The 13,729-nt window shown below is 42.2% G+C and overlaps 2 protein-coding genes across 2 annotated transcripts; one reads left to right on the plus strand and one right to left on the minus strand.

Annotated features, from left to right (window-relative positions):
• Positions 1-3,363: 3,363 nt before the first annotated feature.
• Positions 3,364-5,961, minus strand: LOC128737105 (DNA replication licensing factor Mcm7). The gene is made up of 3 exons (XM_053831669.1): positions 5,838-5,961; positions 3,849-5,772; positions 3,364-3,786 (listed from the first exon to the last, which is right to left on the minus strand). The coding sequence occupies exons 1-3, from the start codon at positions 5,863-5,865 to the stop codon at positions 3,585-3,587; spliced, it is 2,154 nt and encodes a 717-aa protein (XP_053687644.1). The 5' UTR covers positions 5,866-5,961; the 3' UTR covers positions 3,364-3,584.
• A 4,847-nt stretch (positions 5,962-10,808) lies between these two features.
• On the plus strand, positions 10,809-13,295 carry LOC128735045 (NEDD4 family-interacting protein 1-like). The gene is made up of 2 exons (XM_053829513.1): positions 10,809-11,249; positions 11,865-13,295. Exon 2 carries the CDS (start codon positions 11,869-11,871, stop codon positions 12,559-12,561), a length of 693 nt encoding a protein of 230 aa, XP_053685488.1. The 5' UTR covers positions 10,809-11,249; positions 11,865-11,868; the 3' UTR covers positions 12,562-13,295.
• Positions 13,296-13,729: the final 434 nt, after the last annotated feature.

Here is a 13,729-nt window from a genome sequence, read left to right on the forward strand (position 1 = left end):
AGAAGCCGCTGGTTTGGAATCTTACAAGATACCTATTCAAATGTAAAAAAATCGATTGGTGACGGTTTCATCCTGCGCAGACTTCGGGAAGTGGTCCATTTTGCCCTATTTTCCCCAAAAATCATGATAAAAGCTAATTAAACAGTACAAAAACTTATTTGCCGCCCGTGAAATGACTCCAATAGCTTCCAAATTTTGTCAAAACATCAAGAGAATCATTCCATCCATTACATACTGTGCGAAATTACTTGGGATTACGAGCTGGGCAAAAACAGCCCATTGTGCAACGGGATGTAGGTGTCTAATAATGGAAGACAACACCCACTTAACGCTGGATAGCAATGACCGGCAGGGGAACAGGTACTTCACGTCCCCCACCAAGGAGGCTTAATAAAATTGGTTCCATTGAATTATCTTTTGTAGTTTTATTTTCATCACCATTCGAAAATAGCCCATTTTTTAATGCATTCGGGTTTCTATAAAACGGCGAAGGATTTCTGTCACTAAGTTGGCAACCTGCTTACTGCCAAAATGGCGGTAACAGCCAAGCAAATGGAAGGAGCACTTCCAGCAGCTTTTGAATGGAGATCAGTAGGAACAGGACAAGAATCAGGGATGGTTCGATTACTTTGACTCAATCCATTAATTCGTTTGACAGTACCGTCTCAGCCGAGAAATATTTGACAAAGTTATACAAGTGCACGTTCACTAAGCTGCTAATGAGCTAGTTAGCATTGGAACATCGTAAATACAAAAGATACAGTGCACAACTTCATTTAGCAATATTGTAGATAATAACTAGTTCTACTAAAAGCTAAACAACCCGCCAGTTGCTGAAAACTACGCGTTCGTACTGGATGAAGCTCTGCCTATTTCTGTGGAGCTAGATGCTTCGACCCTCGAAAAAGGATGGAGTATGATACGCTCGGCCGTCAACGAGGCCGCACCCGCAGTGCTAGAAGTGGAAACCTCGAGTGCACGAAATGATTGGTTTGACGAGGAATGCCAACAAGCGATAGAGAGGAAAAAAAAGAGCTTGGAAAAACTATCTAAGCATATCCACGAGGGAGAATTTAGCCAAGTAGCGACGAACGCGGAATGAGTTGACCTTGATTCTGAGGAGGAAAAGGCGCCAGAAGGAGGACAGAGATCGTGAGGAGCTGGAACAACTTTTCCGGGATTATGACACGCGCAAATTTTACGAGAAAGTGAACGAAACTCGTTAGGGCTACACACCTAAACCTGACATGTGTAGGGACGAGGGAGGGGATCTAATCACAAACGGGCGCGAGGTGGTCGAGCATTTCGATGAGCACCCCAACGGCGATCTAGCAGCAGGAGACGCAATGGAAGTTAACCTCGGAGTGCCTATAAACGACAACAGTGTGCCGGCTCCCGATCTCGAAGAGATCCGGCGAAAAATTCGTCAGCTGAAGAATAATAGAGCCGCCGGAAAGGACCGACTCCCGGCAGAGCTCTACAAAAATGGCCAAGAACCGCTAGCAACGGCACTTTATTGGATAATTTCTATGATTTGGGAGAAGGAGAAACTGCCGGAGGAGTTGATGGAAGGTGTAGTCTGTCCTATCTATAAAAAGGGCGACCGGCTAGATTGCTGTAATTACCGCGGCATTACGTTGGTCAATGCCGCCCAGAAGTTGCTCTCCCAGATTTTGTTGCGTCGTCTATCCCCAATAGCAAGAGGATTCGTAGGGCAGTCTCAGGCGGGCGCCCGGACTACTACGAATCAAATTTTTACTCTCCGACAAATCCTCCAGAAATGTCGAGAATACAACGTTCTCACGCGTCATATTTTTGTGGATTTCAGGGCGGCATACGGGCAGTAGAATGAGAACAACTATGACAGATAATGCACGAGTATGGTTTTCCGGACAAACTGACGCGGCTTATCAAAGCAGCCCTGGAGCGAGTGATGTGCTACGTGCGCGTTACGAGGACACACTCGAGTCCTTTCGTTACGGGGACACACTCGAGTTCCTTTCGGCAAGGGGATGGACTGTCATGTATGTTATTCAATATCACTATTGAAGATGTGATCCGGCGAGCGGGCATCGAAACGAGAGGAACGATATTTAGCAAGAGTAGCCAACTACTAGCCTTCGCAGACGACCTCAACATCACTACTAGAAATCTTTGGGGCGACGGAGGCAATCTACGCCGAACTAGAAAAGGGAGGCTAGGAGGATTGGGTTACAAATCAATGCGTCGAAAACCAAATATATGGTAGAAAGAGGCTTCAGAGAAAGCAACGTTTGCCTCCCACGGACAGTATACAGTATCTATTGATGGCGATGAACTGGAAGTGGATGACGAGTTCGTATATTTGAGATCTCTGGTCCACCGATAATAATACGAGTAAGGATATCCAAAGACGCATTCCAGCTGGAAATCGAGCCTACTCCCCCCCCCCCCTCTCACCCTCGGCCCGAGATCGAGTTGAATGGAGTAAACTGCTTGAAACAGCACGAGTCACCCTGGGTTTAGGCTGCTGACGACGACGACGACGACGTAGAGACAGCGATGTTGGTGATATTCTAGTTTGGTCAGGTGATCTCCAGGTCGTTTTGTGGATATTTTTGCGGGAAAAGAAAGTGCCTCTGATCACCATGCCTCGGCAAGCCGCAAGGTTAATGCGTCGCTGGCCGTACGTTACCTACAGCTACGCATAGAACGCTTTCTTTCTATCGTCGGGTCTATCTTCTTGTGTACAGTGCACGTTTATGATGGTGTAGATGAAAAATCGACCTTTTATCCTTTACACACACCTCTTCTCGTTATTGCCTTCCAGTCCATCACGCGAACCTGTATCCTACCCATCACTACAAAGCCCACCCTCAGCTCCTTAGTTTCTCTACTGCTCTGGTGAAATCGGGCCTTGCTGCCACGGATCCTCAACATCTTCCCTCCTTTGCTGCAGATCTCCTACACTACCTTACAGTACCACGATGTCGAATTTTCCGGGTACTAACTCATCGAGCAGCTACCTACGAAAGTGATCTGCAGATTCTGGTACTAATAATCCATTCCTTGTCATTATTTCGTCGCCTTTGTCCATGCCGCATGTTCCTAGCCAACCTAACTTGATTGTTCGTAGTGTTTTAAATTTGGGTAAGTGGCCTTAGTAGGGTCACGCCACCGAGTCTCGTAATGGGGTGGCCGACTTACGTTTACGTGTAGTGCCTTGATTGACTTTCTATTCACTTCGTGTTTAAATTAATTGACAGCGCACTATGGATGGTAATGGATTATTTATTAGCGTGTTTTAATAGGTGTTTTCCAGGCGGTAGTATATAACGGTTATAAAATGAAATAATTTTTAATTTTTTTTAAACATTTCTCCTAAACCAATCTTGCGTATCTCTATATGGTGGTGTCTATATTGATACAATTGTGTTTTGAAATAGTTACTTTGTCAAAAAATTGCAGTAAATAATTTCTTAAACACAGATCAACGTACATTTTCGAAAAACTATTAAAAAACTGTAGTGTTATCCATTCCAACCGACACGCTACAACTACAACACATAAAAAAATACGAAATACAAATAGATAAAATAGGAAACTTAAATAAACGTGAGTTTCGTTCTGGTTTGATTGACCTGCCAAACGTTCAACTCCTCGTACTGCTCGATGCAGTTATCCACCTGATCCGGCTTGTAGCCCTTCGTGGTGCACCGCTCCATGACATCCGAAATCTTGACGGTTTTGCTGGCACCGGCCAACTCCCGCACCAGGGCAAAGATTTTATCCGACGTATTTTGAACGCTGTAAAATTAAAGTCACATTAGTGATCAACTCTAATGATTAGAAAAAATGAATATTCATACTGTGTAGTTTTCTGCTCGGTCTGATTCAGCGAATCCTTTGACATCTCCAACAGTCGCAGAGCTTCCAGTACGTCGTCCTTATCGACTTCATCCGCGAGTCGCAGACGAGCCAAAGCAGTCGACAAACGAAGAATACCCAGTAAGTTTCTGGCGGAAGTAAAAGTCATGTCCCGATTGTTGCGCGCTTCGCGACGCAGCTCTACGTAGGCGTTTACAATATAATCGGAAAGTTCCGGAGTAATGACAGGAGTCTTGCGCTTGCAGAGGGCAATATAACGTCTAATCAAAGACATGTCTAGCGTCTTGATCCGCGACGGTGGTTGCTTGCCGTGGCTATGCACAAAGGTAATATGTTTGGCCAAACGAAGATCATTATCACGATCTGGCTTATCCTGAATCAACCACAGCAGATCGAAACGGGACAGAAGTGCAGCTGGAAGCTGAATATTCTGCTCAATAGTGCGGCGAGGATTGTACCGGCCATAGGCCGGATTGGCAGCAGCCAGAATCGAAACTCGAGCATTCAAACAGGTCATTATTCCTGCCTTGGCAATCGAAATGGTCTGCTGCTCCATAACTTCGTGAATAGCAACGCGATCCGAATCAGCCATCTTGTCGAACTCATCAATGCAGCATACTCCCTGATCGGCCAACACAAGTGCTCCTCCTTCGAGCAACATCTCCCCAGTCAAGGGATCTTTCATAACGGCAGCCGTCAAACCAACACCAGATGAACCACGACCGGTTGTGTACTGACTCCGTACTGCGAGACGATCGATGTAGCCTAATAGCTGTGACTTGGCTACTCCAGGGTCTCCCATCAAGCAAATATTGATGTTACCGCGAATTTTCATACCATCTGGACTGCGGTCCACACCACCAACCAAAAGCAACAGCAGAGCCTTTTTCACATCAAGATGACCGTAAATTTCCGGTGCTAAACTGCTAGCGATTCGAGTATAAAAGTCATCTTTAGCCAATTCGGCTAATTCATCAGCGGTTAGCTCATTGCTGGTATCTCCATCATCTGACTTGTTAAGACAGGCAATTCTGTGAGCTTCCAAAAAGGTTTCACTCAGCAGACCGGAAACCATAGCCTTAAAGCCAGATCTTTGAATGGGTAGGAAAATACCAGTAATTACGACGTGATCCCCAGGTTGGGCCATCCGCGTAGTTTCTCCACGGCACATTACAGTAAGAGAACGGGGAATATGACCCACCGGTACCTGATCGCTGTGCTCTTGAACCTTCAATTCTTGGAATTTTAAGAATTTTGATCCACGTGTCTGCAAATAGAGACGGCCTCCGGCCTTATTAACACGACAATCCTCTGACGGACAGTCAACCGTTGGCATGAAAGTCATCGAAGCAATTGGCTGATAGGTTTCGGCACCACAGCGATCGCAAGTATAAGTGGCAACGGACATCATCGGTTTCACTTCCGTACATCTGGTCACAATACCGCGAAGTGTTACCAATTTTCCTATACTGTCTGCTTTCACTTCACGAATCGAAACGGCTTTCGAAACGCTTGGGGCTTTAAAGTACACCTCAAAGCGCTTGATCAGCTCAGCCGGAATCGAATTACGTGCATCTCGGTCTTCATGAGGATGTCTGTTGCGAGCTTGCATCAAAAGCCGATGCTCAATGTAAATGTCCAGTGGATCCCTGTTGACGACTTCGCGCTCTTTGTACAAGGGTAACAGTCCAAATACCGAGTCGGAAAACAGCTTAACATAGCGCCTAGCATTCATTTGCATCGCCTCAGCAAGCTGATCGTTGTAGCTGGCTACATCGTCCAAATCGATCGTCAATCCAACCTGCTCACGGTGGGCGATGTTGGTCATCTGCCGAGCGTACACGAAAATCTTTTTACCGTCGTCATCTTCCTTGTAAAACTCAGTCAAAAAGGACTTGATGGTTTCTGCGGAATGACGCAACAGCGTTAGGTAGTGGGTACAAAACTATGATTTCAAACTTAATATTTACCTTTATCGGCCACATAATCTCGCTGCATTTTGTGTAACTTTAAGAAAAACTGTTCTTTTATTAGAAAAAGTTGAATCTGGTGCTAATATCACACAATATCTATAAAATTCTAAGCGATATAGACCGCAGAGCAAACTAAAACCAACCAGCCACAACAGATGCTTTATGCTTTGAACGGTAAGGATAACGGGTAAAGTTTGGCGCCAAAAGCATTAAAATAACAGTGGAATGAAGGAATGCGCGCAGATAGTTTGACATATGGTAGCGATTAGAGAGCCTTAGAGAGTCGCCATCTGAAACAAATAATCTAGCAACAATGCAGCTGCGTATGTCAGTGTTGCCGCACGCACAGATTATTCTGTGATCAACAGGCATTTGGAATAAATAACTTTTATAAAATCTGGATATGTAATTCCTTTTCATGATAATTTTACCACAGTTAATGGTAGTGGTGGTGGTAGTGGTAAATAGTTATGCTGCTGTTGTCTGTTATTGCCAACTCTTTTGAGAACCAGCGATTTAAATTAAAGATTTCGAGTTTCTCGATGCTACATATAATAATAACATCCTCAAGGAACCTTCCTCTGAAGCTTTTATCTTTGATATTTCATAAAAATCTGCTAAAAATTTAGAAAAATCTACTCAAAAAATGTTCTTGATTTGAGATGGCGTCTCTCTATGTTTAACAGGCTCTCTAGTCGTTACTCCTTTTAAGGCTCTCTAATCGGTGTTTTGACAAGTCTCCTGTTCGATTGGACTTACTTTTGACAACTGATTCTGTTCGATAAACCTTTGCACGGTGCCTAACCTCAACTCTGGTTTGACGTTTTTGTGTGTTTTGTTTTGATTCCCTTTGTAACCTAATTTTTTTGCTAGTGGGCTTATTACTTGTAATTTGTACCACTTGTTTGCGGAAACCGGAAATACCCGACTTTTCCGAGGCAGGAAAATGATAACAGTTCTGTACAACATATATTTTAGTCCTTTTTGCAGGTTTTTGCTTCTGGGTCTTGCGAATAAGTAATCAAAACAAACCCCACAACACTGTCAAACCTGGGACGAAAAAAAACGCACTGACATCTGCGTGCAATGCTTTATCCAGCTTTTTACGCGCTATAATGGTGGACGCTATAAATTGTGTTCGTAATATGCGAACAATCTTTTTGACAACTCTGCATACATCAAATCTGGCACTTTTCTCTTGCAACACTACCGTGCTCTTTCTTTCGCTTACGCCAAATAAGGAAAGCAAAAATGTGCGAAATGTAAACAAAACTATTGCTCTCCTTATTTTGCGTAAACGAAAGAAAGAGCAACACTGTCGTACAGGAGAAGAGTGCCCAGTTTTGATGTATGCAGAGTTGTCAAAAAGATTGTTCGCATATTACGAACACAATTTATAGCGTCCGCCATTATAGCGCGTAAAAAGCTGGATTGGAATTTTCGGTTTAAGATGGCGACTCTCTAAGGCTCTTTAGTAGCGATTATAGCAACGTTCTTTGGTAGCAGTGTGGCCTACGGTTTTTTGACTAGCGGACTAAAATATACACGTAGGAAAATAATTTGTAACTGCCAAAGGATTCTGTAAATCTCGGGAAATTTTCAAATGGCCTTATCTAACACTAACTGACCCGACAAACTTCGTATTGCCACAAATTAAACTGTGTTGTACGTAAATCGTAAATCTCGGATGACCTTTGTCACAATCTTGAGTTTTACAAGTTTCTGGGGAGTTCACGGGTGTTTTAATATACAAATTTTCCTCACAGTAGAGTAGAAAACAATTCCCCCCATTGCTTAGTCTGATAAAATAAAGCGGGTAGCATTTAAATATTCGCCATCATTACAAACCATTTCGCCGAACACCATTTTGCGGTACACCAATTCTCGGTTGACCGTAACGCGGAATATAGAATTTTGCAGAATATCATTTCGTGAAAAACCTTACGCAGGATGTACCATTTCACGGAAAATCTTTTCGTAGAAAATACAATTTCGCAGGGGTGACCCAACTGAAGGAAAGTAATAGAGGTCAGTAGATCTAGGAAAAAAGTAGACCTAGAGGTAATCTCTACGGGGGGCTACCCCCCGCAGTGGCCGGCGCTTCCGACGGCAGATCGCCGGCAACACTCGCGGCCTGTGGCCGTCTCGCGCTGTATTATCTAATGTTACTTTTGATAGTTTTTGGTGGTCTGGTTATTGATTAATGTTTTATGAAAGAGTCTAAAATTTCTCGAGTTCGATTAGTTTTTGAATTACGCAAAAATTTCTGTTTTATTTGTATGGTAGTCCTTATCCCCCTACCTGAGGGCTGAGGTTTTGATTACTTTTCAAGTAATGAGGAAATTTGTATTTCATTTGTATGGGAGCCCCCCCCCTCCTAAAAAGGGAGAGGGGTCCTAATTCATCCTAGAAAAAAATCATGCCCCCAAAAACACCCACATGCCAAATATGGTTCCATTTGATTAATTAGTTTTCGAGTTATGAGGAAATTTGTATTTCATTTGTACAGGAGCACCCACTCCTAAAGTGGGGAGGGGTCTCAATTTACCATAGGAAAAATTCTTGTCTCCAAAAACACCCACATGTAAAATTTTGTTCCATATGCTTGATTAATTCTCGAGTTATGCAAAAATTTGTGTTTCATTTGTATGGGAGCCCCCCCCCCTCTTAGTGGAAGGAGGGGTCTCTAACCATCATACCTTCAACCTTCCCTGGCCCCAAAAACCCCTATATGCTAATTTTCACGCCGATCGGCTCAGTAGTTTTCGATTCTATAAGGAACATAGAGCAGACAGAAATCCATTTTTATAGGCATAGATTTGTATGGGAGTCTCCCCTCTTATTGGGGGGAGGGGTCTTTTGCCATCGAGAGAGCCTTCCGTAGCCCCAAAAACCCCTACATGCAAATTTTCACGCCGATCGGTTCAGTAGTTTTCGATTCTAAAAGGAACAGGGACAGACAGAAATCCTATTTTATCCAGCTTTCCACGAGCGATAATGGCGGATATTGAGCACAAGTGGGCACAATCTTTTGACATTCATTGGAGGAGTGTCGAGTTCGCCCTGAAGTTACTATGGATACATTCATGATTGTTTGTTGTTCGAATGTAAAAATGTAATTTTTATTATTTTATTTTATTTTTTATTATTTACAACTTTAAGAAATATTCTGTTAATAAAATGCTTACACATCTGAACTGACATTTGATTTGGCAGTGGTACCAGTACCAGTTGTAGGAAAAGCAAACAGAATAATTTTTCATTTATTTCATATATGCTGCATATTTGTTCAAGTTATGCATTATGTATTTAGAAACTATTTTAATATCATTCTTAGCGTCGATAACAACTCTATGTAAGCATTAGAATTCAAATAGGAATCCACCAAGATTAATGGTTTTTCCCATGAAATTTTGGCAACTTTTCTTACCTATACAAATGTGTGACTGAACAATTGCTCGCTTACGAAAAAGTCGGATACCTGGCAGAAATCGAATACAACCAGTTTTCATTTTTCGCTCGATTCTTTTTATGTCAAATGTGACACTTTGGCTGTGAACCATTTCACGAAATTTTTAACTTTTTAGTTAAAATTTGACAGTTCGAAGGTTATTTCTCCTCGAGTGGTTAAAATCAGTTCAGAATGCGAACCATTTCATATTTGACAGATTGATAGTTGTTTTACTCAATGAGAGCATATATAAGGTGAGGATGAAGATATGTTTCTATAACAGCGGATTTATTTATTCAGACCAGGTTGGAATTGGATGAATTTTTTGTGTTCATTTGCTCCTATTTGATGGATAACATTTATCTCGTTTCATTTCGGGTTGAATAACATCCATACATCGATGAAAAAAAATTCCAGGAAAAATCAGTGAAACACATCGAAGCTCTTTCCTCACCTCTGGCATATCTCATTGGCTCTCAAAACTTGGTTAAAAATAACCATGCTCCCGAGCAGGGTTATTTTTGAAAAACCATCGAACTGTCAAATTTTAACCAAAAAGTTAAAAATTTCGCGAAATGGTTCACAGCCTTTGAGGCAGGAGAAAAATGGTTCATCAGTATTGCAGTTTCCGGCAAAAGGTAAGAGAATAATATGGAACATGACAATGCAGGTATAATTCAATTGTTAACCTGTTTATTGCACGCTTCTTGCTGCTACAGTCCGCTGCTGCTACTCTCCGAAAAAGGAGGGAAAGCTGAATCGGTACAAATCCGGTTTTTATGCGAAACCTCTGGCAGAAATCGAACAGAAATTCGGCAGAAAAATCGGGCGAAATTTCTGCTCGAATCGGATGTTGCATTTCTGCTAGTTTTCACGGGTGACGGCGGCCAGAAATCCGGCAGAATGTCTGGCAGAAAAAGTTTTTCGCCGCCAGATTTATGTTCGATTTTTTGCCGGACGCGCCTAAGCAGTTGTGCTCAAAACCCAACTTTCAATGCAAACAGCAATACCATACATTTTTCTCCGTGTTCAATTTTATCCCTGTGTTATAAAAACACATGGGCTATCATTTCGAGCTACCCAGCTAAAACGTCACTTTGCCATAATTAAACATGGTAGAAGATGCGAAAGGCAGATCAGAGCGTAAATGATGAAAAATTGCTGCCAGCTAGATAAGATTGCCCAGATTGCCCCAGATTTCCAGTAGCAATTAAAGCAATTAAATAATGCAAAATAATATAGTAAACAACTGTATTTAGGCAGCGGGGTGCTATCCGTATCTTAACGAACGGTGTTTGACAGTCCACTTAACGAAGGGCGCTATTTCAAAAAATGCAAGAAATAGCGCCCGTCTGACAGGTAGATTTGCTGCCAACCTTTGTCGAGATGTGCTGAGATGTTGGCAACAAAAACATGGCACCCATCGCAAGCCCCTGTATTTAGGATTAAGTATACAGAATACAAATATCGTGTAACAAAATGTAGAGTACATTGGGTTTTGCCTAAATTTTGATTACCGAATCAAAAATATTGAACTTCGTTGTGGTCGAACGGGTCGAACCATTATACATATTGGTCAAACCGAAATACTGAAAAATTAGAGGATAACTAGCAACTTTGCTGATGTAGTAATGGTAGTACATCACGGAAAGGAAAAAAGGGAAATAAGACGAAACGACGACAAAAGTTACACAAGTCAATCATTAGCACTTCAGCAGAGCCAGATCAGGGCAACAGTGTCAAAACGCAACAAATCGATAGAACTCCGCCAGAGTTTTGTTTTGCTGCTAGGTTTGGCAGACAACGAAGAAGAAAATAAATTTTGTTTTTACTGAAAAGTGTTAATTCTGTGTAGTTCTTATATCGCAGCAGGCGACAAATTCGACAGTGAATCTATCGTAAACACCTATAGAGGAAGAGAAAAGTCTCGAGCCTATCGAATCGAAAGCGCAAGAGAGGTAGGTAGGAAATTTGGCCGTCAGGTTTTGCGTCATCAACGGGCCGCAGCTTTTGTGCAATCAGCAGCAAAAGCAGAAACACGAAGAGAAAGGCAGCTGATTTCAGTATAGACGTTTCGTTCGATAATATAATTTTGGTTAGTGCAATCGTGCATATCCAATTTGATATTTACGCTAGGGCAGGGACTATCAAAACTGTAAACGTAAAAATCGATATTTTGCGGCCAAGAGGTGACGTACACCGTAACTGTTTATATTGTTATTTGCGTGAAAAAAAAATCGGCAACAACAAAGGTTCATTTTGCATGTCATTGGAATTTGCGTTTCCTAAATGTATGAGAATAGTGGTTTACGTTTCCAAGGTCATTTCGATAGTAAGGCACAACGGGGAACTCTGCTAAGCAGAGCCGGAATGAAGGTCAAGGTCGATTGATAAAACTGCATGTTACGTGTAATAGTAGAATAGTACGAAACAGTTGCTTACGGTTGATTTTATACCTCGGCAATTACCGTCTGCGTGCTACAGTGCCCTTTCTGACTCAATGTTCTTCATTTAAATCTGTTTCGTGGATGGTATTATATATCTGTAATATTTTATTTGCTTTTTAATTACAGCAAGATGCCTGCGCCCAACAACAACAATAACAACAACGATGACGACGATTTGCCTCCGCCTAAGGCTGATTTCAGTGCACCGCCACCGTATGAGGTAACAGACACTACCAGCCGGTATGGAACACCAGAACACGAAATAAATACTAAGCTACCAACGTACGAGGAGGTGCAAATGGAAAAGATGATCAATCACGAGGATCCGATACCACCAGGAACGGGAGGTCAAATGCCACCGCCTCCGCCGAGCATCACCGGTCGACCGCTGGGACCGGCAGGCCGATCGGCTGGAGGCGTAGGCGGCGGTGCCCCGGCCGTAACGTTTATCGCAATCGATGCCGACGGCGAAAATATTACCGCAGACAAGAGTCTGCTGGGAACGGACATTGTATTTGTGACGGCCTTTCTGGTATCGTTCTTCTTTAACTGGATCGGTTTTCTAATGTTGACCTGCTTCTGTCACACAATTGCCGCCCGTTACGGAGCACTTTCTGGATTCGGCCTCTCACTGGCTAAATGGACTTTGATCGTGAAACATTCGACTGATTTTGCTTCGCACGAGAATTCCTGGCTGTGGTGGCTGATAATGGCATTCGGTCTTCTCATCTGCGTTCGGGCTATCGTCCAGTACGTCAGTATCAAGCGAACCTGGCGTTTGTTGTCGACGTCCGCCCAAGAAAGCTTGCTCTTCTTCTACTGAGTTACGTGTGCCGCTTGAACAAAGCGATTATTTACAAAATTGGACTCCTGCAAACCGAATTACATTTCCTATTCAAACCAGAAACAGCCTGTCGATGGTAAATAAGTGATTGGTGCACCTGCGTGACAGCGATGCCGCAGGGATTTGCCGAAGATTTTGATCGAACTGTTGAACAACTTATGTCTGGTTTTGTGATAAAACAATCAAATTGCTCGATTCCCATGTTCTACAAACATTCCCTTTATTTCCTTAATACCATTTCTATGTTGTTATTGTTGTTTTCTCAATCATTTTTGTTTTTCAGAAAACCAGCAAAATAGTAGAGTGTAATGTAACTTGCAGTACTAGAATGTCGTCATTTGAGGTCTAGTCGAGCTTCAGAAAATACAATGGATGTGTAGAACTCTGTCGCTTTTTAGCCGTCGTTATTTTCTTTGTTTCCAACTCGTCATACCAACTTTTTTATCAGTAAGTTTGAATTAACGGAAGTCAAGTGGAAGCACTTCCGCTAACGCTCATTTGTTCTCTGTTATGCTAAACTGTTTATCATCGAAATTAAAACGTTGTAATGCCGTTTATACACGGTCGCATGTCGAATAAATTCAACGCACTGCAATTAAATAATAGAGCATATTTTTGTACTTGTAAATAGGCTTCAGTGTGAAATAATTAAACTAACCAACAACTATAATCCAAATGTGAATATGACAAACATAATTCAAATAAAATATATTGGTGAATACGATGTTTTTTTTAATTTCCGAAAACGTCTGTTTTGAACGCAGTAATAAAACTGTTGGTCAGTTCATTTCAATAACTTGCCAACAAACTTGTCTTATGTACTTGAGATACAGATTGATATGTAACAGACCGGTTTATTTGTGGTATTCCAAGTCATACGCGGTACGATTTTGACTACTTTACAATCGCTGCTCCTGTACCGTACTGACCATACGAGTTTAACGAGTTGTTTATAAGCCCTCTTGATTTTGATGGCGCAATGAAGAACCATTATTCACGATACCATTAACTAAATCGCTAAATTGTCAGCAAAATTGTGAGTTTGTTTTATTCTGATCACTCATTGAACCACGCCCACGAGTTGAGCAGGTAGACGCCTTTCAATTGCTTGGTAGCCAGACAACGCCCGATGGCGGCAGCAAGACTG

The sequence above is a fragment of the Sabethes cyaneus genome, chromosome 2 (genome assembly GCF_943734655.1).
Source record: "Sabethes cyaneus chromosome 2, idSabCyanKW18_F2, whole genome shotgun sequence".
NCBI classification, from domain to species: domain Eukaryota; kingdom Metazoa; phylum Arthropoda; class Insecta; order Diptera; family Culicidae; genus Sabethes; species Sabethes cyaneus.